The sequence below is a fragment of the Macaca fascicularis genome, chromosome 18 (assembly GCF_037993035.2).
Source record: "Macaca fascicularis isolate 582-1 chromosome 18, T2T-MFA8v1.1".
Lineage (NCBI taxonomy): Eukaryota > Metazoa > Chordata > Mammalia > Primates > Cercopithecidae > Macaca > Macaca fascicularis.
The window spans coordinates 80,395,226-80,422,358 of NC_088392.1; the positions used below are offsets into that span (position 1 = coordinate 80,395,226).

At 48.6% G+C, this 27,133-nt stretch overlaps 2 protein-coding genes, 1 long non-coding RNA gene and 1 other non-coding gene across 8 annotated transcripts in view; 1 reads left to right on the forward strand and 3 right to left on the reverse strand.

Annotated features, from left to right (window-relative positions):
• Positions 1-716: 716 nt before the first annotated feature.
• Positions 717-818, reverse strand: LOC123570091 (U6 spliceosomal RNA). Its single transcript, XR_006694102.2, has one exon. It is a non-coding gene; the product is annotated as a U6 spliceosomal RNA (small nuclear RNA).
• Positions 819-4,880: 4,062 nt separating this feature from the next.
• On the forward strand, positions 4,881-26,031 carry TUBB6 (tubulin beta 6 class V). Of its 2 annotated transcripts, none has more exons than XM_045377955.2 (4): positions 4,881-4,989; positions 5,327-5,435; positions 7,561-7,671; positions 25,353-26,031. In XM_045377955.2, exons 1-4 carry the CDS (start codon positions 4,933-4,935, stop codon positions 25,388-25,390), a joined length of 315 nt encoding a protein of 104 aa, XP_045233890.1. In that variant the 5' UTR covers positions 4,881-4,932; the 3' UTR covers positions 25,391-26,031. The 2 variants fall into 2 exon arrangements, with proteins under 2 accessions (XP_045233890.1, XP_005587282.1); XM_005587225.4 differs by lacking the exon at positions 25,353-26,031 and adding an exon at positions 21,263-22,779.
• On the reverse strand, positions 9,658-21,785 carry LOC141409067 (uncharacterized). 2 transcript variants are annotated; one of them, XR_012427370.1, is made up of 3 exons: positions 21,112-21,785; positions 13,493-13,745; positions 9,658-10,530 (listed from the first exon to the last, which is right to left on the reverse strand). It is a non-coding gene; the product is annotated as an uncharacterized lncRNA (long non-coding RNA). The 2 variants fall into 2 exon arrangements; XR_012427369.1 differs by lacking the exon at positions 21,112-21,785 and having other exon boundaries at positions 9,658-10,534.
• AFG3L2 (AFG3 like matrix AAA peptidase subunit 2) overlaps positions 25,148-27,133 on the reverse strand; it is an 84,231-nt gene continuing 82,245 nt past the window's right edge. For all 3 annotated transcript variants that reach the window (XM_074022960.1, XM_005587229.5, XM_065533543.2), the window contains one exon: positions 25,148-25,988. In XM_074022960.1, the coding sequence (XP_073879061.1) occupies positions 25,770-25,988 (219 nt within the window). In that variant the 3' untranslated portion in view covers positions 25,148-25,769. The remainder of the gene's footprint in view (positions 25,989-27,133) is intronic.

The window sequence follows — 27,133 nt, forward strand, 5'->3', positions numbered from 1 at the left end:
AGGCTCCTCTCACATCCATTTGGCCTGTGAGCATGGTTCTCTGATCAAATATATATTTTTTAAATACTCTATGTGAAATATTATTTTTCTTTAAAAAAAAATTTTGGGCCGGGCGCGGTGGCTCAAGCCTGTAATCCCAGCACTTTGGGAGGCCGAGAAGGGCGGATCACGAGGTCAGGAGATCGAGACCATCCTGGCTAACACGGTGAAACCCCGTCTCTACTAAAAAATACAAAAAACTAGCCGGGCGAGGTGGCGGGCGCCTGTAGTCCCAGCTACTCGGGAGGCTGAGGCAGGAGAATGGCGGGAACCCGGGAGGCGGAGCTTGTAGTGAGCCGAGATCCGGCCACTGCACTCCAGCCTGGGCGACAGAGTGAGACTCTGTCTCAAAAAAAAAAAAAAAAAAAAAAAAAAAAAAAAAATTTTCCAGGCACCGTGGCTCACGCCTGTAATCCCACACTTCGGGAGGCTGAGGCAGGCGGATTACCTGAGGTCAGGAGTTCAAGACCAGCCTGGCCAACATGGTGAAACCCTGCCTCTACTAATAACACAAAAATTAGCTGGGTGTGGTGATGTGCGCCTGTGATTCCAGCTATTTGGGAGGCTGAGGCAAGAGAATCACTTGAACCCAGGAGGCGAGGTTTCAGTGAGCCAAGATGGCACCAGTGCACTCCAGCCTGAGTGACAGAATGAAACTGTCTCAAAAAAAAAAAAAAACCAATATGAACTGCTTCATGAATTTGCATGTCATCTTTGTGCAATGTCACAGTAGTCTTCTCTGTATCATTCCAATTCCAGTATACATGCTGCCAAAGCAAGTACGAAATATTATTTTTCAAAAGAATTAGAACCCAAGAGAATACGTTAACTCGACTGCGCAAACACAGTCTAGCGTTTAGCAGGTCCCCAGACCGCCTTTATAAACTTCGACACCCCCATTTGTAACCAAGACCACTCAGGCTGACTGACCTCAGAATACTATGGGTCAGGGTTACATTCATCCACCCACCGATACTGGCCCCGGTGCCCACTCACCAGATCAGGAGGACCGTGGCTGCCCTTCCCAGAACCTACAGAGAGTAAATTCTGACAATGCTTCGCTGAAGGTGCCAGATAGCAGGACAGCTCACTCCTAGCCTAACTCAGAACTGATGCCTGCTCGCCTGGCTTGCCACTGGGAGCTGCAGGTTCCTTTCCCCAGCGAGGCAGTGGGGAGGAGCAAGTGTGTTTCTGTCCTTGAAGTCCACGTGGCAACACCCAGGGCCCAGAGAGAGGTCAACACTGGGGCACCCCAGCCTTCCCAGCCTCCCCATGGCACCCTCCCACTCTCCACTTCTTGTCCCTGCCTCTGCCTCTCCCTGCACAGTTGGCAGGTGGAATGCCCACTTCTTTCTGGAGAAGCTCCATCCTTTATCCTCCAAGAAGAACGTCACACAAAAACGCCAGGGTCTGATGTCATTCATTTTTCCAGATTTGGGGGTTTAGTTGAAAATGACACCACCCATGGCCATTACCAGCCCAGTTCAAGAGCCAGATCGGCCCCTCCGGGTCCCCTTCCCCGGGGACTTCTCAGCATTTGGAGAGGATGAGACCCTCCTGTCTTCATCCTCAGTGCAGCTCAGAAAAGGGCGGGAGAGGAAGAGACACCCATCAGCCATCTCCCACGGTCCAGGTGTGTGTAAACACCAGCACTCAAACCTGGGCAGTGAGCCTGGAATCCTTACTACACATGCATGAAACAGAAGCAGGTGTTCTGAGAAACAAGACTGTGATCAAAGGCATGGAAGAGACAGCAAGAAGAGGAGGAAAGCGGGCAGACAGGAGTGCATGGGTAATGTGGCTCACCCAGAGCACCAAGTCATGAATGCCATCACTGCCTTTGACTCAGGCGAGGAGCCCTGTCCTTGGCCTGCCCCCTCCTTACGGGGCCACTGGGATGTGCCCACAGCTCCTAGATGGCACCTCAGCCCCCAGACCTCAGGAGTCCCTGCCCAGACCTCCCCAAACCTACTCCTACGGCCCCTTCCTCCTGCAGGGTGGCCTGGGATGGCTGTGAGTGGGTGAGGACTGAAGTGTCCACAGGCATGTACCAGGAGACCCATCTCTGTGTGGGACAGAATTGGAGGTGGGGAGAAAGGCGGGTGTTGAAAGTGAGGACTGCAGGCTGAGACCAGCCGCCCCACTTCCATGTCCTGATGCAAATCAACGAGGAGCCCAAGAATTCTGATTTCTTTCTTTTTTAAATTTTCTCTCTTTTTTTTTTAAATTGAGACAGGGTCTCACGCTGTCATCCCGGCTCGAATGCAGTGGCATGATCACAGCTCACTGCAACCTCTGCCTCCCAGGTTCAAGCAATCAATCCTCCCACCTCAGACTCTGGAGCAAGCTGGGTACAGGCATGTACCACCATGCCTGGCTAATTTTTTAACTTTTTGTAGAGACAGGGGTCTCACTATATTGCTCAGGTTGGTCTCGAGGTCCTGGGCTCATGCAATCCTCCCATGTCAGCTTTGGGAAGTAACAGGATTACAGGTGTGAACCACTGTGCCCGGCCTAGCCTGAGAATTCTAAACTGGAACCCAGCTTTCCAGATACCACGGTGTATTTTTTAAGGTAGGAGAAGAGAATGTATCCTCTATGACTTTTGCGGCTTGTGTGCATTTGGCCACACCGCGTCACAAACAGCCTCGCCCAGGGGCAGTGAGGGTAGGGGACCAGAGCCTGGAGAGCCCCAGGCCAGGCGGACAGGTCAGGGCTTCACCTGCTGGCTCGCAGAAGGGGGTGGCCAACAGACACCAGGGAAGTCAGGGCTGGGATTCAAAGACAGGCCAAGGCTTCAGAGAGACCTGGAGCCATTTTAGGAAAGAAACGTGAATTCAGGCTTTGCACAGCAGAACTGTCCCCATGTCCTTCCTGGGGAGGCCTTGGTTCATTCTGCGGGGAATCCCTTGTGTCTTCCCTCTGATGGGAGGGAAGGGAGACAAGCTTTGCAGGGGGAAGGTTTCCTCCCGGTCTCCTCATCCTCCAGCACCGCGTTGCTCCAGACAAAGCGCACTCCGCAGGTACCAACCCCTGCAGACAGCGCAGAGCGCAGAGCGCAGAGCGAGCAGGAGCCCAGAAATCAGCAGGTCGTCTTGTCCCTTGTCAAATCCAAGTGACAACGGACTTCCTGAGGCCACGCTAACTAGACCTACTTTCTGGCTCGATCAGACCCCTGGACTTAAATTCCACCCAAGGACTAACACTGAAAGGGTGCCTATTTCAGCAAACGACCAAAGCTTCTAAAGTAGGCTCTTTTAAACCACTTGATGGCTGGATTTCTTAGAGAGAGAGACTAAAGCTGGAGGAAGGGTTCCTCCAGGGATGCACAGGCCCTCCGCTCCCCACACTAGACTTCGGGCCGGCCAGATGGGTTAAGATAGCCTCGTTGGAGTCAATAATTAAGCAATGGAAACAAACAGCCTAAATAAGGGTGTTGAGGACTCAGGAGAAGGTGGCTGGGTAATCTCAGGCTCAAAGTTTGAAATGGGAGCGCAGGAGCTGGGCTGTGGCCGCCTCCTCTGCTACCTGGGCGTGTGGCTGTGTAAAGAGGTGTGGGGACCCGAAAAAAGGCCGAGGAGCTGCACTGGGGTGGAGACAGCAGTGGGGAGGCGGGGACCCAAGGCTTAAAAAAAATTCCTTAATTTGGAAACATTTGCAAAACTCCAAAAGAAAAACTTTTAAAGTTCTCCACTCCCTTCCAAACACGCAAACATGTACACAAACAATTAGGATTTTCCCAAAGTTTTCATCTAAAAAGAAAGTGCCAGTGCAAATTACAGAACATCGTCGCTTCCTCCTGTGCGGCGTTTCCAAGGGCCTGGGAGGGGACGCAGAGGCTCCCCTGGAGGTCCCAGTCTGAAGCGTTCAAGTGAGGAAACTCCCGCAAAAGCCCTGATGCATGCACACCGACCGCAGACGCCGGAGCATCCCGCATTTTGGAGGCTGAAAGGCTCTCGGCGGTCCCCTACGGTAACCTTTTCCGTTAACAGAGGAGTCCGCTGAAGTGCATTGTCAACTAGAAACAGCTAGAATTAAAATCCAAGTCACCCGGCCCGGCATCCGCGGTCATTAAAATCCAAGTCACCCGGCCCGGCATCCGCGGTCATTAAAATCCAAGTCACCCGGCCCGCATCCGCGGTCATTCCTTTCCACCACGCAAAACTGGCCGGGAAGACGGACTCGCGCGCGCCCTCCCAGGCCGAAGCGCATTTCTTCGCTAACGCGTGAGGGGTCGGCTGCGTAGACCCGGCGCAGGGGGTGTTCATTTTCGGATCCAGCTCTATAGTCACCTGAGCTAAACCCCGTTCCAAAGGGGTGGGGGTCGTCGGAGCGGAAGGGCCCCTGTATCTCCGGAGACGGAAACAGCAGGACGGGGAGGCCCTAAAAACGTGCGCCCGGGGGCGCAGGGATCAGAGACCCCGAAAAGCTCCACCGCCGCGCCCCAGGGCCGTCTCCCCGCTGGGCTGGGCTCGCCGCGGGCGGCTGCAGGACTCCGGGCGCAGCGCTGGGACCCCGCGGACCACATCGGCTCCGCCGCCCCGACGCCCCGGCCCGACTCGCGTCTCCCTCGGGCGCGGCACCGCGAGGGGCAGCAAAACGGGGGTGGGGGCGGGCGCCGCGCCCCTTCCCGTCTCCTCCCCGCCAGCCCCTGGCCCGTCCTTTTCCGCCCGGCTCCCGGCAAGGGTCCCCGACTGGCGTCCGCGTCCTTCCTCGCCCGCTGCAGGCTGGGCCGCGGCGTCGAGCGGGGGCGGCGGGGCGGGGCCCACAGCCATTGGCGAGCGGCGGGGCGGGGGCGGGGGCGCGGAGAGTCGGCCCCGGGACGCTGGCAGCCGGCCGGCAGTTGCCGCCGTCGTCCGCAGAGCCAGTGCCCAGCGCAGAGCCGCGCCCGCCATGAGGGAGATCGTGCACATCCAGGCGGGCCAGTGCGGGAACCAGATCGGCACCAAGGTGGGCCTGGCGCTGCACGGGGCTTCCCCGCGGGTGGGCGGCTGCAGGGCCCCGGGTCTCCCGGCGCGACCCCCCACGGGCGCGCACCAGCTCTGCGCCCCTGGGTCCTCGGAGCCCGGTGCGGACCCGCGCGGGCCGCAGGGAGGGAGCGCCCAGGGCGTGGCCGGCCGGGGAACCTCCGCTCCTCGCTCCCCGCCCCCACCCCAACTGGGAGCGGCTGCCGGCGGCTCAGGCGCGCCTGGAATTCGGCCGCCGGGGCGCCCGGGGTGGGCGCGGATGCCGGCGTGCGGGGCTCTGGGTTCTGAGCGTCTGTCCCCCTCGCCTCGCCCTGCCCAAGTTCTGGGAAGTGATCAGCGATGAGCACGGCATCGACCCGGCCGGGGGCTACGTGGGAGACTCGGCGCTGCAGCTGGAGAGAATCAGCGTCTACTACAATGAGTCATCGTGTGAGTATCGCGGCCGCCGCGCCCTGCCCGGCCGGGACCCGCGTGGACGCTCGGGCGCCGCCTCTGCGCGCGGCTCGTTTGCTTCGGGAAAAGTTCTCCCGGGACGTAGCGGGAGGCCCGGCCACTCCCTTCGCTCCTCCGGGGCGGGAAATCCGCCGTCAGTTTATTATTCAAGCAGCTGGATTCGGCCTATCCCGAGGGCCAGAGCGCTGGTTCGCGCTGTGAAATCAGCGCAGCGGTTCCTGTCCAGCCTTCTCTGTCTGGCCGGGCGCGGTGGCTCAGGCCTCTGATCCCAGCGCTTTGGGAAGCCGAGACTGGAGGATCACTTGGGCCCAGGAGTTCAGGACCAGCCTGGGCTGTCCACACCCCGGCCCCCTCCCGCCCCGATCTCCAACGATTTTAAAATTCGTCGGGCGCGGTGGCCCGCCCCTGTATTACCACTTAACTGAGGGCTTGAGCCGAGGAGGTCGAGGCTGCAGTGAGCTGTGATCGTGCCACTGCACTCCAGCCTGGGTGACAGAGCGAGACCTGTTAATTAGAGCGTTTCTCAAGGATCCTTGGGAAAAACAAAGCTTTTTTTTTTTTTTTTTTAATCCCCAGTTTAAAATGTATCTCTTACTGGGGATTCTTGGCTAAAAATTTGAGAAACGCTCTCTTCAGTGACTCTTCTGGTCCCTTGCAGACCTCTAAAAAGACTTTAACCTCCCTGGAAGTTGAAACTGCAGGCAGTTCTGAGCAACTAGTGGAGTTTTATTAATTTATGCAGCAATGACTGGCCGGGAACATCAGGGCATGGAAGATGAAATTTCTAGAGGACACTAAGGACAGTTCCAGTATACACTGCACTTCCTGTTAACCCCTCGCCCAGCTTGGGTACATCCATTTTCGATCTGGGTGTGTGCACTGCAGGACAGGAGTTGAAGAGCAGGTCCTATTTGGAATCATTAACCTTGTCCTCACTGGGAACAAGTTCTAGCCCAATTGGCATGAAAATTCCACACAAGAACACTCTGACTCAAAATGAGAGTGACTCTGGGGAAACAGAGCCAGTGGAGTGCTCCCGGTAACAAGGTGCTCACACTGCACATGGGCACATGTATGTGTATGCATGGGGGAGGTGTCACAAAGCAGAGAATTTCATCCAAACCTGGCAATTTTCTGTAATACATAGTTTATTTCCATGGAGCTAAAGTCCTAAAACTTCCTAACAGGAAAGAGGTGTCAGGGTGAGCTGGAAAATACAGTAGGCAGGAAGTCAGGGGACTTGATTTCTCATCCTGCCTCTTCCTGGAACCTCCTCTGCCAGGTCATGCCTGGGCTCGTTCCTCATTCCAGTGTTAAGGTTCTGGGATTTTTTTTCTTTTTTTTTTTTAAGAGACAGGGTCTCGGCTGGGCGCGGTGGCTCACGCCTGTAATCCCAGCAGTTTGGGAGGACAAGGCGGGCAGATCACAAGGTCAGGAGGTCTAGACCATCCTGGCTAACGTGGTGAAACCCCATCTCTACTGAAAATACAAACAATTAGCCAGGCGTGGTGGCGGGCTCCTGTAGTCCCAGCTACTCAGGAGGCTGAGGCAGGAGAATGGGAGGCAGAGCTTGCAATGAGCCGAGATCAGGCCACTGCACTCCAGCCTGGGTGACAGAGCGAGACTCCATCTCAAAAAAAAAAAAAAAAAAAAAAGACAGGGTCTCACTCTGTAGCCCCAGGCTAGGAGTACAGTGGCACAACTGGGTTTAGATGATCCTGCCACCTCAGCTTCCAGAGTAACTAGGACTAGAGGTGCACACCACCAACCACACGTAGCTAATTTTTTTTGTTTTTTCGTTTTGTTTGTTTGTGTTTAGAAACAGGGTTTTGCTCTGTTGCCCAGGCTGGTCTCGAACTTCTGGGTTCAAGCGATCTGCCCACCTTGGCTTCCCAATGTGCTGAGATTACAGGGATGAGCCAGTGCGCCCAGCCAATTCTGTGATTGTAAGAAAGTTCCTGTACCCTCTCTGAAAAGACCCTGGGTGATCCATTTCAGGCAGCTAGAACTGGTGGGACTTGAAAGTCAATTGGTGGGAATTGAAGTCAATTCCTTTAGAAACCTGAAAGTAACTCTTGTGGATGGTTCTTTTCTCCTCCAGCTCAGAAATATGTGCCCAGGGCCGCCCTGGTGGACTTAGAGCCAGGCACCATGGACAGCGTGCGGTCCGGGCCTTTCGGGCAGCTTTTCCGGCCTGACAACTTCATCTTTGGTAGGTTCCATCTTTCTCACTTTCTTCTTTTTTTTTTTTAAATCAACTTAGTTTATATGCCAGATTTAAAGCATCATGTGTCATACAAAAAGTGTGAATGGAAATCAGTGGTTCCTAGACCCACCCCTCCTTATCCCTAGCTGGGTTCATCACAAGGAAGTTTTTTTTTTAAATCTTGACTTTTTTGGTGGGAAGGAACCTCTATATCTCTAAATGAAATTCTTCTACTGGTAGTTCTTGATTAAAAAACAAAAACCAGGCCAGGCACGGTGGCTCATGCCTGTAATCCCACCACTTTGGGAGGCCGAGACAGGTGGATCACGAGGTCAGGAGATCAATACCATCCTGGCTGACACGGTGAAACCCCGTCTCTACTAAAAACACAAAAAATTAGCCAGGCGTAGTGGCACGTGCCAGTCAGGAGGCTGAGGCAGGAGAATCGCTGGAACCCAGGAGGTAGAGGTTGCAGTGAGCCAAGATTGCACTACTGCACTCCAACCTGGGCGACAGAGTGAGACTTTGTCTCAAAAATAGCAAAAAACAAAAAAAGAAAAACTAAGAAACAGTTTTAGACATTAGCTTATTTCTCCCCATCATTATAAAGTTATTTGCCATTTGTTTTTGGTTCCTATATTGGTTTTATCAGAATTAGGTAAATCCTTTTTTTCCTCGCTTCTTCCACCTAAAAAATGATGGTAAACCTGTCTTTCTGCAGACTTCTAAAGAAAATTATATAAAATTAAATGAAGTGGTACCATTAGTGTTATCAAGTAGAACCCACAGGATAGGTGGCAGATTTGGAAGTTTCCCACCTGACTATTTTAATGTTAGAGACCACATATCTATTTACATTATTGCTTTTAAAAAAAAAATGCCTCACTCAATCAAACATTTCCAATACCTGTGAAAGGCAGTGTCTTCCAAGAAAATGTGAAGAATTTCAAGACTGATTCTGGCTTAAAAGCACTATGGTGTAGGAATCAAATACATCATGAAAAATCTACATTCCAACCCCTTTCTCAAAAGGCACCAGGAAGAGATAGTTTAATTGAGGATAACAGACAATCCCCATTATCCAAACCATTCCAGAGAGAAAATGATGGAAAACTTCCCAACATTTCCTATGAGGCTAGGTAGCTTCTACTAGAACATACAAGTAAAAGCTGTGTATCAAACTTACTGCAAAAATCCAAAATAAAATACTTAGAATATCAAATGCAGTTGCATTTTTTAAAAAAATATATTAGTAGCACATTGTGACCAATGTGCTATTAGATAGTGTAATGGTTAGGACTCTGGCTCTGCTGCCACACTACCTGAGTTAAAATTTTGGCCCTTCCACTCACTATGTGGCCTTAGACTTATTTAACTTACTTGTGACTTAATTTCCTCATCATAAGTGGGACTGTCTACCTCTTAGTAAGATGTAAGGATTAAATAAACACTTAGAATGTCTACTACAAAATAAGTGTTTGAGAAATACTAGCAACATCCCAGGAATGCAAGGATGGTTCAACATTAAGAAGTCTACTAATAGATTAAAGACAACATCTTAATAGATGCCCCCAAAAAGTGGAGTTTTTTTTGACTCCCAGCAGGAAACAATTTTTTTAAAGAGATTAAAGTTTTGGAGGCCAGGAGCAGTAGTTAATGCCTGTAATCCCAGCACTTTGGGAGGCCAAGGCAGGTGGATCACCTGAGGTCAGGAGTTCGAGACCAGCCTGACCAACATGGAGAAACCCCATCTCTACTAAAAATACAAAATTAGCCCAGTGTGGTGGTGCATGCCTATAATCCCAGCTGCTCAGGAAGCTGAGGCAGGAGAATCACTTCAACCTTGGAGGCAGAGGTTGCGGTGAACCAAGATCACGCCATTGCACTCCAGCCTGGGCAACAAGAATGAAACTCTGTCTCAAAAAAAAAGATAAAGTTTTGGATGTGTTCCCGATTTGTAGAGGACAAAAAAACTTCTATGTAAGCTGGAAATAGAAAGAAACTTCCTTTATTTACAGACTATCTACCAGAAACCCATAGCAACATTATACTCCCTGGTGAAACATTAGAAGCATTCCCAGCAGAATTAGGTATAAGAAACAGATGTCCATTGTCTCTACAGTTGTTCCATGTTCTGAAGGCTTTAGCCAGTGCACAAAAACCAGAGAAAGAAAATATGCAAATCATGTAAAGGAAAAGACAAAAGTGTTATTTGTTGATGAAATGATTCTCTTGGAGTTTCTAGATACACTATCAGCTGAAAAATGACTAGCACTTACAAGACTTTAGTAAGGGAGCCAGACACAAGATAAAATATTCAGAAATTAATTGTTCTGCTATCAGGTTACCAATCTTTCTGATTTGCCTGGAACTGGGAGGAGGTGTTCCCCAGGACACTAGACTTTGAGTGATAAAACTGTCAGGGTCCCAGCAAACTGGAACAGATAAATCACATTAAAAGCAATAATCACTGGCAAACACATTCTATTCACAATTGTAATAAAACTATAAATACCTGGAGACAAAATTTACTAGTAACTAGAGGTGAGGGGCAATTAAAACAAAATATTTTTCTCCCACCAGATTGGCCAGTATTTTAGAAGCTGCTAAGACCTAGTGTCGGTGAATGTGTTTGGGAAAATAACAGCTGTTCAGAGAACTACTTAGTAGATTGAGCAAATCAGTAATTTCCATCCAAGGGTTCCCGTTCACGGAATCTGTTCTGCAGAAATGCTCACACATAGAGATTGCAGATTGGCCTCCAGAAGAGCTGAATCCATGTGCATGCCCACGGCGGGTGTCCTCTTGCCCAGTGTCATCCTTGTCAGTTTGGAGGGACTGCTCTCTGAGTACTGTAATAAAAACCTGACTTGGATAACATTAATATTCTGTATTGTGAGGAAGGAAAAAGGACGACCCTACTTTATACAGATCAGCATTGAATAACTCACTTACTAAGTAGGTATAGACTCAGCAGCCACAGCTTCTTTCTGGACCACGTTCCCAAGTTAACGTAGCCAGGAAGAAAGCACCGCACTGGGAGAGGGAAACTGAGCAGCTGACCCTAGCTCTGTGCCCATTGGGGGTATCAGTTCCCTTCTCTGGGTGTCTTCACTTCACTGTCTGAAAGGAAGGACCCCCAAGCATCTTGGGGTCACAGACCCTTGTAAGAAGCTGCAAGAAGAAATGGCCCTGTCTCCCCACCTCCTTGTAGAATTCTGCCCAGTCTTGTGAGGTTCAGTGGATTTTTGGTGAGAATCTGAGCGGACAGCTAAGATTTCTTGAGTCTGAATTACAGTTGGTTGAGTCTACCGTAGTCTCAGTGAGCTTTACGAGACACAATTCGTGTGTTTCCAACTAACACACCTTTTAGAAATCACACCTCTTCTTTGATAGGCAGTGTGTGCACGTGGTGCACAGCTGGAAAGGCCATGCAGTGAAAACCCGCCTCCTTCGCTGCCTGCCTCCCCCGCTGCCTGCCTGCCTCCCCCGCTGCCTGCCTGCCTGCCTCCCCCGCTGCCTGCCTGCCTGCCTGCCTCCCCCGCAGGAGTCCTTCCTGAGATAGGGAAACAGTTACAAGAACGTCTGTGAATTTTTATAGATAAAGAAGATCTTAAAGTTTTAGTTATGTCAAGTATATACCTTCTTCAAACAAGGATATGAAACAACAGTAAAAGACAGGCATAAATGTAGCAGTTTACAACACAGAGTCAACTGTGAGCTCAGCTGTGGCTGAGAATTAATTTTAGCTCTGGGTTTCTGGCAACTAAATCCAAAAAAGGAAGCACAGCAGGTGACACAGCTGACATTGTCTCATAAAGGGGAATATATTTAAAAGGGAGATCTCCCCACCATCCTGAGTGATTTGTATTTATTTTTAATTTTTACTTTGCTTTGCTTTCTAAACTTTGCTTTTTTTCAGCAAAAACTAATATAACCACAGTCTTAGAAAGTTTAAAACTAGAGTTAAAAAAAAATTCCGTATGCCCATCATTTTAGTATAATCATTGTCAGCACTGAGGTATATTTTTCATCTTTGTTTCTTTCTTTTTGCTGGCTTCATTAGTTGTAATCATGGTATCATTTATATCTTTTTCCATTGGACATTATAAACCATATTCAGTTTCTAAAATCCATAATTTTTAATAGCTCCATAATGTGTAATTAATTCTTTATGCAACTATATAATGGCCAATAATCAGGAAGCTGTTTCTTTCCAATTTGTTCTTAAAATGAATATTGAACATCTTGATTCACTTCAATTTGTCAGTTTCTAACTTTGATTTCAGAATAGATTCTCAAAAAGCAAAATTACTGGGTCAAAGAGTGAAGAGATTTAAGCCCTTTTTACACACTTCCGGTTGGATTAATGCCACCAGCAGTGTCTGAGAGCACAGTTTTTGCTGCACTTTTGCCTGAAATTAAACTTTTCAAAGAAACGTAGCACCTGAATGCTTATTTTATGACAGACTCAGAGCTTTACAGACTACTTTATAGGAAGTGTAAGAACAGCTCTGAATTTGGCCCTTCTATTCTATGCTGACATAAATTGTCAGTGTAAAACAGAGAAACCTGCACACATATCACGCCAGGACTCACACACACAGGAGCCGGAAGACAGGATATGAAAATGCAACTCAGCGCACACTGCACTGTTTCCCAGGGGAAGGGTGGTTAGCTGAAACTCATGCCACACCCATTACTGCTTTTTGAGATAAAATAGGAAAAAAGTATCCAATTCTATATAGTTTAGTATGTTCACACTCAGACTTGTTATACAGGGCTTCATGTACCAGTGGCTGGTTTTATTTCTTAAAGGGTAGTAGGTGTGTAGAGATTCATGGTATTGTTTTTCGTATGCTTTTGCATGCCTTAACCGTGTCAAAAGAAAGATGTCAGTTGTCTAAAAGGTGGGGTCACGGAAAAAGCAGCTTTCATGGAGAAGGTTTCGGCAGGTCATGGCTGTCTGGCCCCGGCCCAGTCTGCCCCAGGCCTGGCAGCAACTGAGGGACCCAACCCAGTCTGGATGGGTGCCCCGAGGAGGCCTCACCCACCAGCTGTCAGCGCAGTGCAGCCCGGACCTGGCCAGGCCTCAAGAGAGTCAAAGCCATGAACTGATCTTTATGAAATGAGTGCATCACAAACTACTGAAGTGGTGAGAAGCTAGTTTCTCATAGCTGCCACTTGAGCAATTGTGAAGTTTTCTTTGGTTTATTTGAATTGAACATTGGGAGAGTGTAAGGTCTTTCTAGCTGTTGACAAATGGGGTCGCGAAGATTAAGACAAATTAAGACAGACCTACGGTGCCCATTTAGTTGTCTAACTGTCCCTGTAAGCCTTCAAAAACATTAGAAATGACCTTTGGCACATAAAAACTTCCCCAAAATTGCTTCTTGCATCTTTGCTTCGTCTGACATGCAACCCTATTTTTGATTGAGAATGTTTTAAGTTTTCAACAGGTTGTACTGACATGATACGTCTTTAATAGGAATTTTAGCAAGTTGACACCATTTTAAGAATTGTGACTTGTTTAAATGAATATGCTTATTTGTTAAAATAACATATTATGGAGAATGGAGAAGTATCCGGAATGTATAAACATTCTATATTGTTTAGCTAAATAGTTTTTAAGTCGTTCTCCAGTAAAAGAGGCAGAATTGTCTGTGAACTGGAGATGATCTGTCCTCACTGGCTTTATACCATATTGTTTCAGTTAGAGTTGGTAAATTACAATAAACCAGTGTCATTCCATTTCCAAATAGAGTGTGAAATTATTTAGGAACACTCACTCACATTAGTAGTGTACACTTTTAAGAGTGAAAGTTACCTGTAATCCCAGCACTTTGGGAGGCGCAGACGGGCAGATCACCTGAGGGTAATAGTTCGAGACCAGCCTGGCCAACATGGTGAAACCCTGTCTCTACAGAAAATACAAAAATTAGCCAGACGTGGTAGCAGGCGCCTGTAATCCCAGCTACTCGGGAGGCTGAGGCAGGAGAATTGCTGGAACCTGAGAGGCAGAGGTTGCAGTGAGTCGAGATCGAGCCACTGTACTGCCCCCTGGGTGATGGAGCGAGACCCTGTCAAAAAAAAGAAAGAAAGAAAGAAAAAACTTAGCAGTTGGACAGTGGCTCATGCCCATAATCCCAACACTTTGGGAGGCTGAGGCAAGTAGATCACTTGAGCCCAGGAGTTGAAGGTCAGCCTGGGCAACGTAGTGAGATCCTCTCTGTACAAAAAAATTTTTTTTAATTAGCTAGGCATGGTGGTGTGCACCTGGGGTCCCAGCTATTCAGGAGGCTGAGGTGGTAGGATCACTTGAGCTAGGGAGGTTGAGGTTACAGTGAGCAGTGTTCGCGCCACTGCACTCCAGCCTGGGTGACAGAGCAAGACCCTGTCTCAAAAAAAAGAAAGAAAAACTTTTCTGTAATGAATTGCTGGTTGCATAGCAGTCATGCCTATTTGATTGTTGGAAAGTTTTATGGGAAAAGAACGAAGCACCAGAAAGGTAAACATTCTTCCAGCCTCTTTCTGTATTTCTTTTTCTTCCAGATTCAGGGCTAGAAGAGGGGGCAGGAGTGCACAGACCCTTGATACTTACTCCATCACCCAGTGTGAGCTCGAAACCAGAGGGGGACTCAGAAAACCCTGGGTACCTATTGCAGCCCCACTGCCAAAGCTTAGAGTTGGCAGCCTCCTGCTGACTGTCTGAAGTCACTAACGTCACACCGTATCAGTACAGAAGATGTTCAGTTCACAACTCCCAAATATTTAACTGGAACATCTGTTGCTAGGAGACAGTAGCAAAATATTTTTCAGAAGTCACCAGCTTCCTACTTTCATCAAGAGCACAGAAAATTTCGTGGCTAATCATGCTATAAGTATTGAGGAAGCTGGGTAAATGGTGTGAGCTGCAGAGGGAGTCAAGTTCAGCGTCTCCGTCCACTTACAGCTAGCTCAAGGTCCGATTGATTGGGGTTCTATGTTTGCCAAAAGCCACCTACTATTTTCAGTTGTTGGTTTCTGCTATTTTAATGAAATAGGTCCTAGGCTATTTTGACAGCTGCCCTGGGTCTTTCCTTTGTAAAATGGGACAGTTCTAGCACTGAGTGTGGACCAGCCCTGAGCTCGTTCCTCCCAATGCCTATGTTGTAGTCTTGCCAGGTGCTGCCTGAGAAGTTGGGTGGGGAAGGGGTGGAGAGAAGTTGGTGGGGGCTTAGGAAGGACAGTGACTGTTTTTTTGTCTACTAAGAGAAGGCAGTCAGCCAGGTTTCACTGTGCAACACAGCTGGGCAGGAAGAAAGAGAATCCCTTGTTTGTAAGAGAACAGTCACATTCTAGACGCCGTCTACGGCTTGTGAAAAACACAAGGAAACGGCCACCTGAGAGTACTAAAATGGCCAGGCCCACGGGGTGTGCCGCAGGCACACAGCAGGCACCTGCCTAGCCCGGCCCCTCTGCAGAGCCACAGGGTCCTGCCGTGCCAGTGGCACTGGGCTTTGGACTGCCAAGTGGGGCAAAGGCAATAGGAGAGAAAGGCTGAGCTGACTTCTCAGTGGGACTGAGACGGAGATCTAGGGAGGCTGACGCTGCAGACAAGTGCGAGCGCCCACTGTGGTCAGTTTCAGCTGGCCAGTTCTGCTCTCTGGAAACTTCAGTGTTTAATATTTAAATGTGTGGTTTTGTTTGTTTGAGATGGGTCTGGCCCTGTCACCCAGGCTGGAGTGCAGTGGTGTGATCATAGCTCACTGTAGCCTCAAACTCCTGGGCTCAAGCAATCCTCCCACTTCACCTTCCTGTGCTAGGATTATCGTAGCTGGCCTTAAAAAAAAAGTGTTTAATGTTTCCATGTCAAAGTTAAAACAAACTGCTTGTACATGTTTTTTTCAAACAGTACACATAGATTGTATATACAGTGCAGAAAGGGAATGCTCTAATGCCTTCTACTAGTGGCCCCTGAGGTTTTATTCCCTAGGGGGATAACTGAGTGTGTAGACAGTTGGGCTGTGTCCTGTTGGCATTTTTCCTTTTTTTGAGACAAGAGTTTCGCTCGTTACCCAGGCTGGAGTGCAATGGCACCATCTCGGCTCACTGCAACCTCTGCCTCCTGGGTTCAAGTGATTCTCCCGCCTCAGCCTCTGGAGTAGCTGGGATTACAGGCGCCTGCCACCACGCCCAGCTAATTTTTTGTATTTTTAGTAGAGATAGGGTTTCCCCATGTTGGCCAGGCTGGTCTCGAACTCCTGACCTCAGGTGATCCACCTGTCTCCCAAAAGTGCTGGGATTAAGGCATGGGCCACCGCACCCAGCCCTGCTGACTTTTTTCTGTGTCCACGTGCACTTAGGCGAGCACACACAAAGCTGATTTTGTTTGGGGAAAATGGGATACTGCTACATACACCATTTTGCAGCCTTTTGAAAAGTTCACTAATGTATCTCAGACATCCTCCATGACAGTCACAGGGCCTACCATTGTATGTGTCATCATTTAGTAATTTCCCACTTACTGATGACATTTTAAAATTTTTCATTAAAGAAGAGCTGGGCTCAGGGGTTCACACCTGCAATCCCAGCACTTTGGGAGACCAAGACAGGATGATCACTTGAGTTTAAAAGTTTAAGACCAACATGGGCAACATAGGGAGACCTTCTCTACAAATTTTTGTTGTTGTTGTTAGACGGAGTCTCGCTCTGTCCCCCAGGCTGGAGTGCAGTGGCGCAATCTCAGTTCACTGCAAGCTCCGCCTCCCGGGTTCATGCCATTCTCCTGCCTCAGCCTCCCGAGTAGCTGGGACTACAGGCGCCCGCTGCCACGCCCAGCTAATTTTTTTTGTATTTTTAGTAGAGACGGTGTTTCACCGTGTTAGCCAGGATGGTCTCAATCTCCTGACCTTGTGATCCGCCCGCCTTGGACTCCCAAAGTGCTGGGATTACAAGCGTGAGCCACCGCGCCCGGCCAAAAAAAATGTTTTAATTGTCCCAGCTACTCAGGAGGCTGAGGCAGGAGGATCCCTTGAGCCCAGGAGGTGGAGGCCGCAGTAGCTATGATTGCACCACTGCACTCCAGCCTGGGTAACAGTGGAAGACCCCATTTCTTTTTTTTTTTTTTGAGACGGAGTCTTGCTCTGTTGCCCAGGCTGGACTGCAGTGGCCGGATCTCAGCTCACTGCAAGCTCCGCCTCCCGGGTTTACGCCATTCTCCTGCCTCAGCCTCCTGAGCAGCTGGGACTACAGGCGCCCGCCACCTCGCCCGGCTAGATTTTTGTATTTTTTAGTAGAGACGGGGTTTCACTGTGTTAGCCAGGATGGTCTCGATCTCCTGACCTCGTGATCCGCCCGTCTCGGCCTCCCAAAGTGCTGGGATTACAGGCTTGAGCCACCGCGCCCGGCCAAGGAAGACCCCATTTCTAAAATAATAATAATAAATTCCTTTATACTTTAATCTTCACTTGATTATCATAAAATACATGTTTTAGTTAAAATGTCACAAGCAGTATATAAAGCTAGAACTGAACTCCCTTAGGACCCCATCCTTCAAAGACAACTGTCTGTGCTTTCTTAATTGCATTGTACATGTTTTAATAAAGTAATTTTTTTTTTCATTTTGCTAGCTAGCTAGGTAAAACATTTCCATGGCATAGGACTTAAAAGGAACAAAAGGGTATACAGTGAAAAGTTGATCTCCTTCCTACCCCAAACTAGTGTTAAGATTCTTGAATGTCCTTTCAGATATGTTCAGGCAGACACATATATTCACATACATACAGTGGAGCCAACTGTATACACTGTTCAGTACCTTAGTGTCCCTCCCTGGCTCCCCAGCAACATATTTTGAAAATCTTTCCATTTCACAACTATGGCTGCCTCATTCCTGTTGATGGCTGAGAGTATCCTCTGCAAAGATACTGCCATGGATTTAACCAGTCTTCAGGTAATATGTAAGTTGTTCCCCTTTTTATTCTTATAAACTGTTCCTCAGTAAACATTTGTATATATGTCATTTTGCACATGTATGGGTCTACAGAAGTATAATTGCTGTGTCTAGGGGGATAATTTTGATAGCTGTTCCAGAGGCCACTGCCCTTGGCTGTCTCCACCAGCTCCTGTGGGAAGTGGCCTTCCCCAAACCCTCACCAGTGCAACTCAGGTGTTCTGATCTCTGTCAGTTTCATAGCAGAAAAACAGAATCTCCTTGTTTTAATTTGCCTTTCCCTTCGGAGAAGGGTTTAGCATTATTTCCAGCACCTAAGCTATTGGAATTTCCTTTCCTGTGAGCTGTATGTTTAGAGCCTTTGCCTGTTTTCCTAACGGCTGTTGTTTTTCTTACTGATTTTGTAGGACTTCTTTAGATATTTAAGGAGGGTATCCTTTGTATGTGATAGGAGTTATTAACAGTCCAGTACATTTTAACATTAAGTTCAATACACTGAATGAAGAATCCCAGACTTTTTCTTGCACTGAACACCTACAGTGCTTAGCACGATAAACGCTTCGTTCTCCCTCCAAGAGTAGGACCATTGTTTAAGGCTGCACTTGCTATGCACTGCAGAACCCAGGGGTGCCACCAGTAGACCTCACTGTGAGCAGGCCGGTGTCCCCAACTGCATGGGAGCCCCCTGTCCACTAATTAAAGATCGACAAGTGGAAGGCAGCTTGCTTCCCCGATATAGCACTTGGCAGCTCTCAGAGGCAGCCTTGGTGGTTTCACTGCTTCATAGCTCAGTGTCCCCAGGGTGTGTGCAGCATCAGGGATGGACCTGCCCACGTGAGAGCAGAGAAGCTGGTCTTTGGGCAGTGGTGTGAATTGTTGCCACCAGCCGTGTGTAGACAAAAGTCAAGTGGGAGTAAGTGGGGAGAGGTCTGTATAATGCAATGCAAGTTTTTATGATTTGAGTTAGTTAAGTCTGCAGCCCAAAATTTCATGAAAATATTTAAAACATTTTATTAAAAATTAAATTGATAAACTCATATTAGAAATTAGGTATTTCAATTTTCCCAACTCTAAGTATACTGAAGTAAATTGCCTTAAAGTGAAAGAATGAGAGTGTATTTAGTAAGTCTTGGTTAAGCGTTTTTGCTTTACATTCAGAAACAAGAAAAGAATGACTGATATAAAATGGCATGACCTGCAAGTCAGGTTGTTTCCAATTCTGCTTTCTTCAAAATCGAGTTGTTGGCCAGGCGCAGTGGCTCAGGCCTGTAATCCCAGCACTTTGGGAGGCCGAGGTGGGCGGATCACTTGAGGTCAAGAGTTGGAGACCAGCCTGGCCAATGTGGTGAAACCCTCTCTCTACTAAAAAATACAAAAATTAGCTAGGTGTGGTGCCAGCACCTGTAATCCTAGCTTCTCGGGAGCCTGAAGCAGGAGAATTGCTTGAATCTGGGAGGCGGAGGTTGCAGTGAGACAATACTGTGCCACTGCACTTTAGCCTGGGTGACAGAGTAAGACTCCATCTCAAAATAAATCAATAAACAAACAAAATTGAGTTATTACGTGAAAGATGATTGAAAATACTTTTTTTTTTTTTTTTTGAGACAGGGTCTTGCTCTGTCACCCAGGCTGGAGTGCTGTAGCACAGTCTTGGCTCACTACAACCTCCATCTTCTGTGCTTAAGTGATTCCTCCCACCTCAGCCTCCCGAGTAGCTGGGACTAAAGGCATGCACCACCAAAACCAGCTAATTTTTGTATTTTTAGTAGAGATGGGGTTTTGCCATGTTGCCCAGGCTTGAAAATACTTTTTGATAACAGGTCACTATTTGAATTTTGGGATGTAACTCTGAAGACAAAGAACTGAATGACATAGTAGAACATAATTCATTCCCATTTACATGTATCTGTAGACAAGATTTCTCATATATGTAAAAATTAAGAGGAATAGAGTTGATCCCAAGCCTTGGCCCATTCTGGCAGTATTTAATATTCACCCTTGGATAAGTGAACTAATAGAAAAAAAAAAAAAAAAAAATATATATATATATATATATATGTAGATAACATTATTTAAAACTTTGTAATCACAGGAAATTAAAAAGAATCAACTTCAACTGATTGGAATCATTTCTGATTTTAAATATATTCTATCGATATATTTAACAGAGTAAGTGTTTTTTAAAGTGATTATATTATTTCCAGAAAATAAATTATATGCAACTATTTGATTTATGAAAAATAATAATGTTAACTTTAAAATGAATGAGAAGTATTTAGTATCTAGTTTTTTCAGATGTTCATTAACCAAGTATAGTGGCACGTGCCTGTAGTCCCTGCTACTCAAGAGGCTGAAGTGGGAGAATCACTGAAGCCCAGGAGTTCAAGGCTGCAGTGTTCACCACCCTGGGTGACAGCGTGAGACCTTGTCTCTAAGTAAATAAATACAAATGTTGACAGCAGTGTATGAAAGCCATTGCATTATGTGAAACTTGTAGTGCCAGAAAAGCAAAAGCAAAAATTAGTTCCTCCCACTTCTCTTTAAGTGCATCTGTTCATATGGACATACAAACTTGTGTAATTTTTACAGCTGGGAAAAAATGCTTCCGCTAGTGAAATACTTCATTTTAAAATGAGATAAAATGAAAAATAGGATTTTAAATTTAAGAGCCAATCTTTCAGATTCAAATATTTTTTAGATAAAGGTATACATAAGCCTGTCTGGCAAAAATGCACCATTATGCAGAAAACAGACTAACTAGGTCTCTTTCTTGTTACTTGAACTCTGCATAAAATACAGACGTCTTTCAGGCATATTAAGCTCCTTTTTTCAACTGGCCTGAAAAGAATTTGAGGGCAGGAATTACTTCCTGTGCTTAGTATTTAATTATAGGGGCAGAATAAATAATTGATTCTGCAAACATTTTGCAACAGTAATTCTGGTTGATGAATGAGGGGCTCCATTAACATGAAAAAGTGTCAGTTTTGAAAATAAAATACTTAATACATAGTACAAAATTCAGAAAGCCCAAAGGAGAGAACTTTATTTTGTTGTTTTTTTGAGATGGAGTCCCACTCTTGACACCCAGGCTGGAGTGCAGTGGCACCATCTCAGCTCACTGGAACTCCACCTCCCGGGTCCCAGGTCCAAGCAATTCTCCTGCCTCAGCCTCCCAAGTAGCTGGGACTACAGGCTCCCCACCACCACGCCTGGCTAATTTTTGTATTTTCAGTAGAGATGGGGTTTCCCCATGTTGCCCAGGCTGGTCTCTAAGTCCTGACTTTAAGTGATCCACCCGCCTCGGCCTCCCAAAGTGCTGGGATTACAGGCATGAGCCACGGCGCCCGGCAGGTAACTTATTTTTTTAATGTATACCTTTTGTTCCCTTTGAATTCTACCATGTGCATGAATTAACCTATTTAACATGGAACAGCCAGTCCAAATGTATATACATCTTTAAAACTGATCAGTAGCTACTCTGACTTGCCTAAAAACGTACCAGTGCACCTGCTCACCTGCCCCGTTGGTGGGTGCCTGTTTCCCCGGCCCCTCCCTTTGGCTAACAGCGCACCATGGAATCACTTCACGCCCTCCTTGTCGGTGCCCAGGCACGGTGATGGCGCAGCCCCTTCCTGTTTAAACGGCACGGGACTCTCTTTGTTGCAGGCCAGACGGGCGCAGGGAACAACTGGGCGAAGGGGCACTACACGGAGGGCGCGGAGCTGGTGGACGCGGTGCTGGACGTGGTGCGGAAGGAGTGCGAGCACTGTGACTGCCTGCAGGGCTTCCAGCTCACGCACTCGCTGGGCGGCGGCACGGGCTCGGGCATGGGCACGCTGCTCATCAGCAAGATCCGCGAGGAGTTCCCGGACCGCATCATGAACACCTTCAGCGTCATGCCCTCGCCCAAGGTGTCGGACACGGTGGTGGAGCCCTACAACGCCACGCTGTCGGTGCACCAGCTGGTGGAGAACACGGACGAGACCTACTGCATCGACAACGAGGCGCTCTACGACATCTGCTTCCGCACCCTGAAGCTGACGACGCCCACCTACGGGGACCTCAACCACCTGGTGTCGGCCACCATGAGCGGGGTCACCACCTCGCTGCGCTTCCCGGGCCAGCTCAACGCCGACCTGCGCAAGCTGGCGGTGAACATGGTGCCCTTCCCGCGCCTGCACTTCTTCATGCCCGGCTTCGCGCCGCTCACCAGCCGCGGCAGCCAGCAGTACCGGGCCCTGACCGTGCCCGAGCTCACCCAGCAGATGTTCGACGCCAGGAACATGATGGCAGCCTGCGACCCGCGCCACGGCCGCTACCTGACCGTGGCCACCGTGTTCCGCGGGCCCATGTCCATGAAGGAGGTGGACGAGCAGATGCTGGCCATCCAGAGCAAGAACAGCAGCTACTTCGTGGAGTGGATCCCCAACAACGTGAAGGTGGCCGTGTGCGACATCCCGCCCCGCGGCCTGAAGATGGCCTCCACCTTCATCGGGAACAGCACGGCCATCCAGGAGCTGTTCAAGCGCATCTCCGAGCAGTTCTCAGCCATGTTCCGGCGCAAGGCCTTCCTGCACTGGTTCACGGGCGAGGGCATGGATGAGATGGAGTTCACCGAGGCCGAGAGCAACATGAACGACCTGGTATCCGAGTACCAGCAGTACCAGGACGCCACCGCCAATGATGGGGAGGAAGCTTTTGAGGATGAAGAAGAGGAGATAGATGGATAGCCGGAATAGAGGAGCCGCCCCAGCTCAGATCCTACAACACGCAAGTTCCTTCTTGAACCCTGGTGCCTCCTACCCCATGGCCCTGAGTGGTACACTGGTCCGTTGTGTTGGTGTCGGCCCCTCACAAATGCAGCCAAGTCATGTAATTAGTCATCTGGAACAAAGACAATACTTTAAAATAGCAGAGAATTACTTGCGGGTTCTACCCAGTCAGAAGATCACACCATGGAGACTTTCTACTAGAGGACTTGAAAGAGAACTGAGGGGCCACGAAATAAACTTCACCTTCCATTAAGTGTTCAAGCACGTCTGAGAATTAGCAGGGGAGTTAGAAACAGTCTTTTTCATCCTTTGTGATGAAGCCTGAAGTTGTGCCGTGTTGCCTTATATGAATATGCAGTATGGGACTTTGAAATAATTGATTCATAATAAATTACTAAACGTGTGTCTTCATCTCTCTAGCCATGTGCATAAATGACGTAAGCTACTTTGTATGGTTACATTGGCTACTCGGGTCACTGGTCTCTCCCTGGGGTGAACTCCTCCCCACTTCACGAAAACAACAGAGGAAAGGGCTGTTCTTTAAATGGAGGCTTTCAGCGGGGCGGCCAAAACTGTTGATAGCTGGAAGGCAATGTAGCACAAACAAAAGCCCCTCTTCCCATCCGCGGCCACCTTTTAGACGCCCACAGAATCCCAAGTCAGGTCCTGGGCTAGGGTTCCCCAACCTTCTAGCCAGAGGAGCCACAGGAAAGGCCTTTTGGCCTCCAGACAAAGCCAGGGGTGCTGGGTGGGAGCTGGGGTACCAACAGCCAGCCCTGCGTGGAAGGGATGGGCCCTTTTCTGCTGTGGCCCATCACACTTGATGGCTTCTACCACCGGCCACGCCTTTGGAGGTTCCAAAGACGGACTCCATGGGGCACGCATGGTAGGTAGCCCCGCTAGTGCCTGGTACAGACCTCACTGTTGACAATATTTCTGCTTTACTTCTTCCTGCCCTCTTGAAGCTGTGAACATGGGACTTGCTATGAGCACAGCATGTCACCCCCGGGTGGAAGCGTCAGTACCAGTGCCAGCCCCCCTGCTTTGCCTCCCATGTGGGCAGCCCCCCCAATCCCTCCTGTCCACCCGTCTGGGTTCCTGAGTGACCATCCTGGGCAGAGCCCACTCTGACCTGTGTTGGACAGGGAATGAGAGACAAAGCTTTGTCATTCAGGGCCACTGAGGGTTAGGGTGCCCCACAGTACAACCACAACACCCGTGGTGGTCTGTGATCCCAGGCCTTACATTCACTAGCAATTTTGTTAAGCTCCAGCCTTGGGAAGATGGAAACTTCATCACTAAACACAGCAGCATGACTTGAGGTGATTACGGATCATTTTGCAGAAATCTGAACTATTCTGAGACCACAATAAAAATAAATCTTACCAGCTCACCACTACATCTGTCCTGAAAACATGTTCCGTGTGACCATGGAGAGGAAAGATCCATGCGTGAGCAGGCCCCACATGGTGGTGGCACAGGTAGCCACGGCTCCTCCTAGCACAGAGGGCCACTTGCGCAGGCTGAGCAGCGGCTCTAGGCCACGCTGGCAGCCGTCCAGGGCCCAGAGCTTAAGGTGGCTCACCTCACCCAGAAACACGGGTGACACAGTGCTGTCTGGCTTTGTCACTCTTACTGTATCAAGCCTGACACACAGTGGGCCCCACTCTCATCCCCTGGGAGGACTCACAGCCAAGGCCTGTGAGAGGGCAGCCCACGCTGGCTCCACGTCTTGCAGTGGTTGGGTAAGGAGTAGAGAGTGTCTCCTACCTAATTGTCTACTGCCTGTGTGGTGAAAAGCACACCCGGCACCCTCACAACTGTGTGAGCCTCAGCCTGGAAACCATGCTTCATTGGGTACCTCCCAAAAACACCCCATGAGGAAAGGAAGTGGCCAGTGTGGCATGCCTGCAGGTGCAGAGGTCAAGCAGGGGATGCCTGTTCTCCTGGCATGCTGAGCTATGGAGTCCAAACAGCTGCTTCCATGGCCTGCCAGGGGACAGGTGGGCATTTCAGGATGCTGGAAAGTAGCCATGGATGGAGCATGCATGGCCTGGGGCCATGGCAGGGATGCCACTAGATTGTGTTAATTCTAAAGCCACTGTTCTGACATCAACACCACACAAGGCAAGCTGGAGTGCTGTTAAAATAGACTGCTAAAAATGTAAATAGTTAAAAATGCCAGTGTCTCCTCCATGTCCAAATAGCAGCAATTGATAGAAGACTTAGCAAATCTTCCTCATGCCATCTTTTTTTAGGAATTATGATAATAGGTTTGCAACACTACAGACTCACTTTTCTGGAAGCACATAACCAATAACTCCCTTCTAGTAGACAATAGGAGCAGGTTACCATTCAGTCCACTCCTGAGATGTCCCCAGAGAGCCAGGGCCCAGGGGACTCCAGCTTAGTTCCACTTCACCTTCTCTGAAATCCAGGTGACGGCTCAGGTCAGCCTGCCAGGCCTGCTACAGTTATGCGTTAACTTCTAGACCCAGGAGGTGTGGCCAACATCTGGCCATGACTGGCCTCTTGAGGACTGCACTGGGTGGTTATTGTGAATTCAGGCCAGGACCAACCCCTCAGGACCCATGTACTTTATATCCAGAGCTCAGTGCATCTTTGCAGGACATATAACTCTAGAAGGTTCCAACCTCCTGTGGGAGCTGATGAGAACCAGCGAGGCTGAGATTTTGAAGGACTCTCCTCTAAAAAGCAAGATAATTTAATTTCTTGCCATTATGTTTTCTAAAAATATCCAGAGCATGAACAGGGGTCCTTTATGTGTTCTGAAACAAGGTACAGTGTGGACATTTTATTATGTAAAGAAGCCATATTTACATAATACATTCATATTTTTAAGTATGTTACAGCTCCTGTAGAAAACCATTCCATTAAGACAGCAACAGGTGATCTGGATTCAATCTTTAAAATATTAAGTCAAATTAAAATGTTCTTATCAGGACTCCAATTTAATTTCACAGCCCATCTGCACAGGGGAACTGAGGAGAAACAGGAATGAAGAGTGGGCGACAAAGAGAAAGCATCTTCCCACACGCTAAGAGTCCAGTGCAACGATCCCTGCCGCACGGTCAGCCGACCCCACTTGGTGCCCCAGGGTCCAGCCTCGGCCACTCTGGGCTCAAGCTTTCCAGCCCATCTGGGAGCCCAATGAGGCTGTGGGACAGTGTGCATTTCCCTCAAGGCCTCCGGAAAGTCACCTGCCACCCACTGTGACCTCCGAGGCTGAAAGGACTAAGGACTCCTCTCCCCATCATTTCAGCTGGGCCAGTGGCTGGCTAAAGTCAGCGCAGCATTTCCATTCTTCTGAAGGCCACAGCCGAAATAATGCACCAGCTGAAACCACAGCGGACAGACTGAGACGGCCTCCCTCTGGGTGTCTAGTTGGCAACTTTCTCACCCGGGGGCTCCTCTTTCTCCTTTTCCCGCTCCTTGTTCCAGTCCTTAAGGCCTTCTGGAAGCGAGGTGTCCTCGTCCAAGCTGCCAGTGCCTTCCACAAATTCTTCATAGGTAGATTTTTCCGCAAATGGTCTGGGGCCCAAAAGTTCAACCATATCATTCTTATCTAATACTTCTTTTTCTAACAACAGAAGAGCAACCTGAAATATGAACAATTTCCATTAAATACAGTTACTCAGCAAAGTCTATTCAGAAATATTAATTTATTAAAATGAGTGACCCCATTCCACAAAAGGATTTAAGACCAAAAAGGGATTTAAGATATATATAAGGTTGCATAGTTTTAGAGTAAGATGTGCAAAATATCAAAGCAACCAATGTCCATCTGTAAGGGACACATTTCCATACTAGACACATTTCCATACATCTGCACAATAAACGCTGACCATCTATAATAAAGGAGGAAGCTGGCCGGGCGCGGTGGCTCGTGCCTGTAATCCCAGCACTTTGGGAGGCCGAGGCGGGCAGATCACAAGATCAAGACTATCCTGCTTGGCCGGGCGCGGTGGCTCAAGCCTGTAATCCCAGCACTTTGGGAGGCCGAGACGGGCGGATCACGAGGTCAGGAGTTCGAGACCATCCTGGCTAACACGGTGAAACCCCGTCTCTACTAAAAAATACAAAAAACTAGCCGGGCGAGGTGGTGGGCGCCTGTAGTCCTGGCTACTCGGGAGGCTGAGGCAGGAGAATGGCGTAAAAACCCGGGAGGCGGAGCTTGCAGTGAGCTGAGATCCGGCCACTGCACTCCACCCTGGGCGACACAGCGAGACTCCGTCTCGAAAAAAAAAAAAAAAAAAAAAAAGACTATCCTGCCGAACATGGTGAAACCCTGTCTCTACTAAAAATACAAAAAAGTAGCTGGGCATGGTGGCGCACACCTGTAGTCCCAGCTACTTGGGAGGATGAGGCAGGAGGATCACTTGAACCCGGGAGGCGGAGGTTGTAGTGAGCCAAGATTGCACCACTGCACTCCAGCCTAGCAACAGAGCAAGACTCCTCTCACAAAAAAAAAAAAAAAGGAGGAAGCTGTGCATGTTCTGTAAACATCTCAAAGACACACTCTTCAATTAAAAAAACAAAGATGTTCAGTGTGCGCAGCATCTTACGTTTGCTTTTCGGAGGCAACAGGAATGTATCTTTTTATGTGCGTTAAAGCACAATAGGCAGCCAGGCACGGTGGCTCACACCTGTAATCCCAGCATTTTGGGAGGCCGAGGTGGGTGGATCACCTGAGGTCAGGAGTTCGAAACCAGCGTGGCCAAAATGGCGAAACCCTGTCTCTACT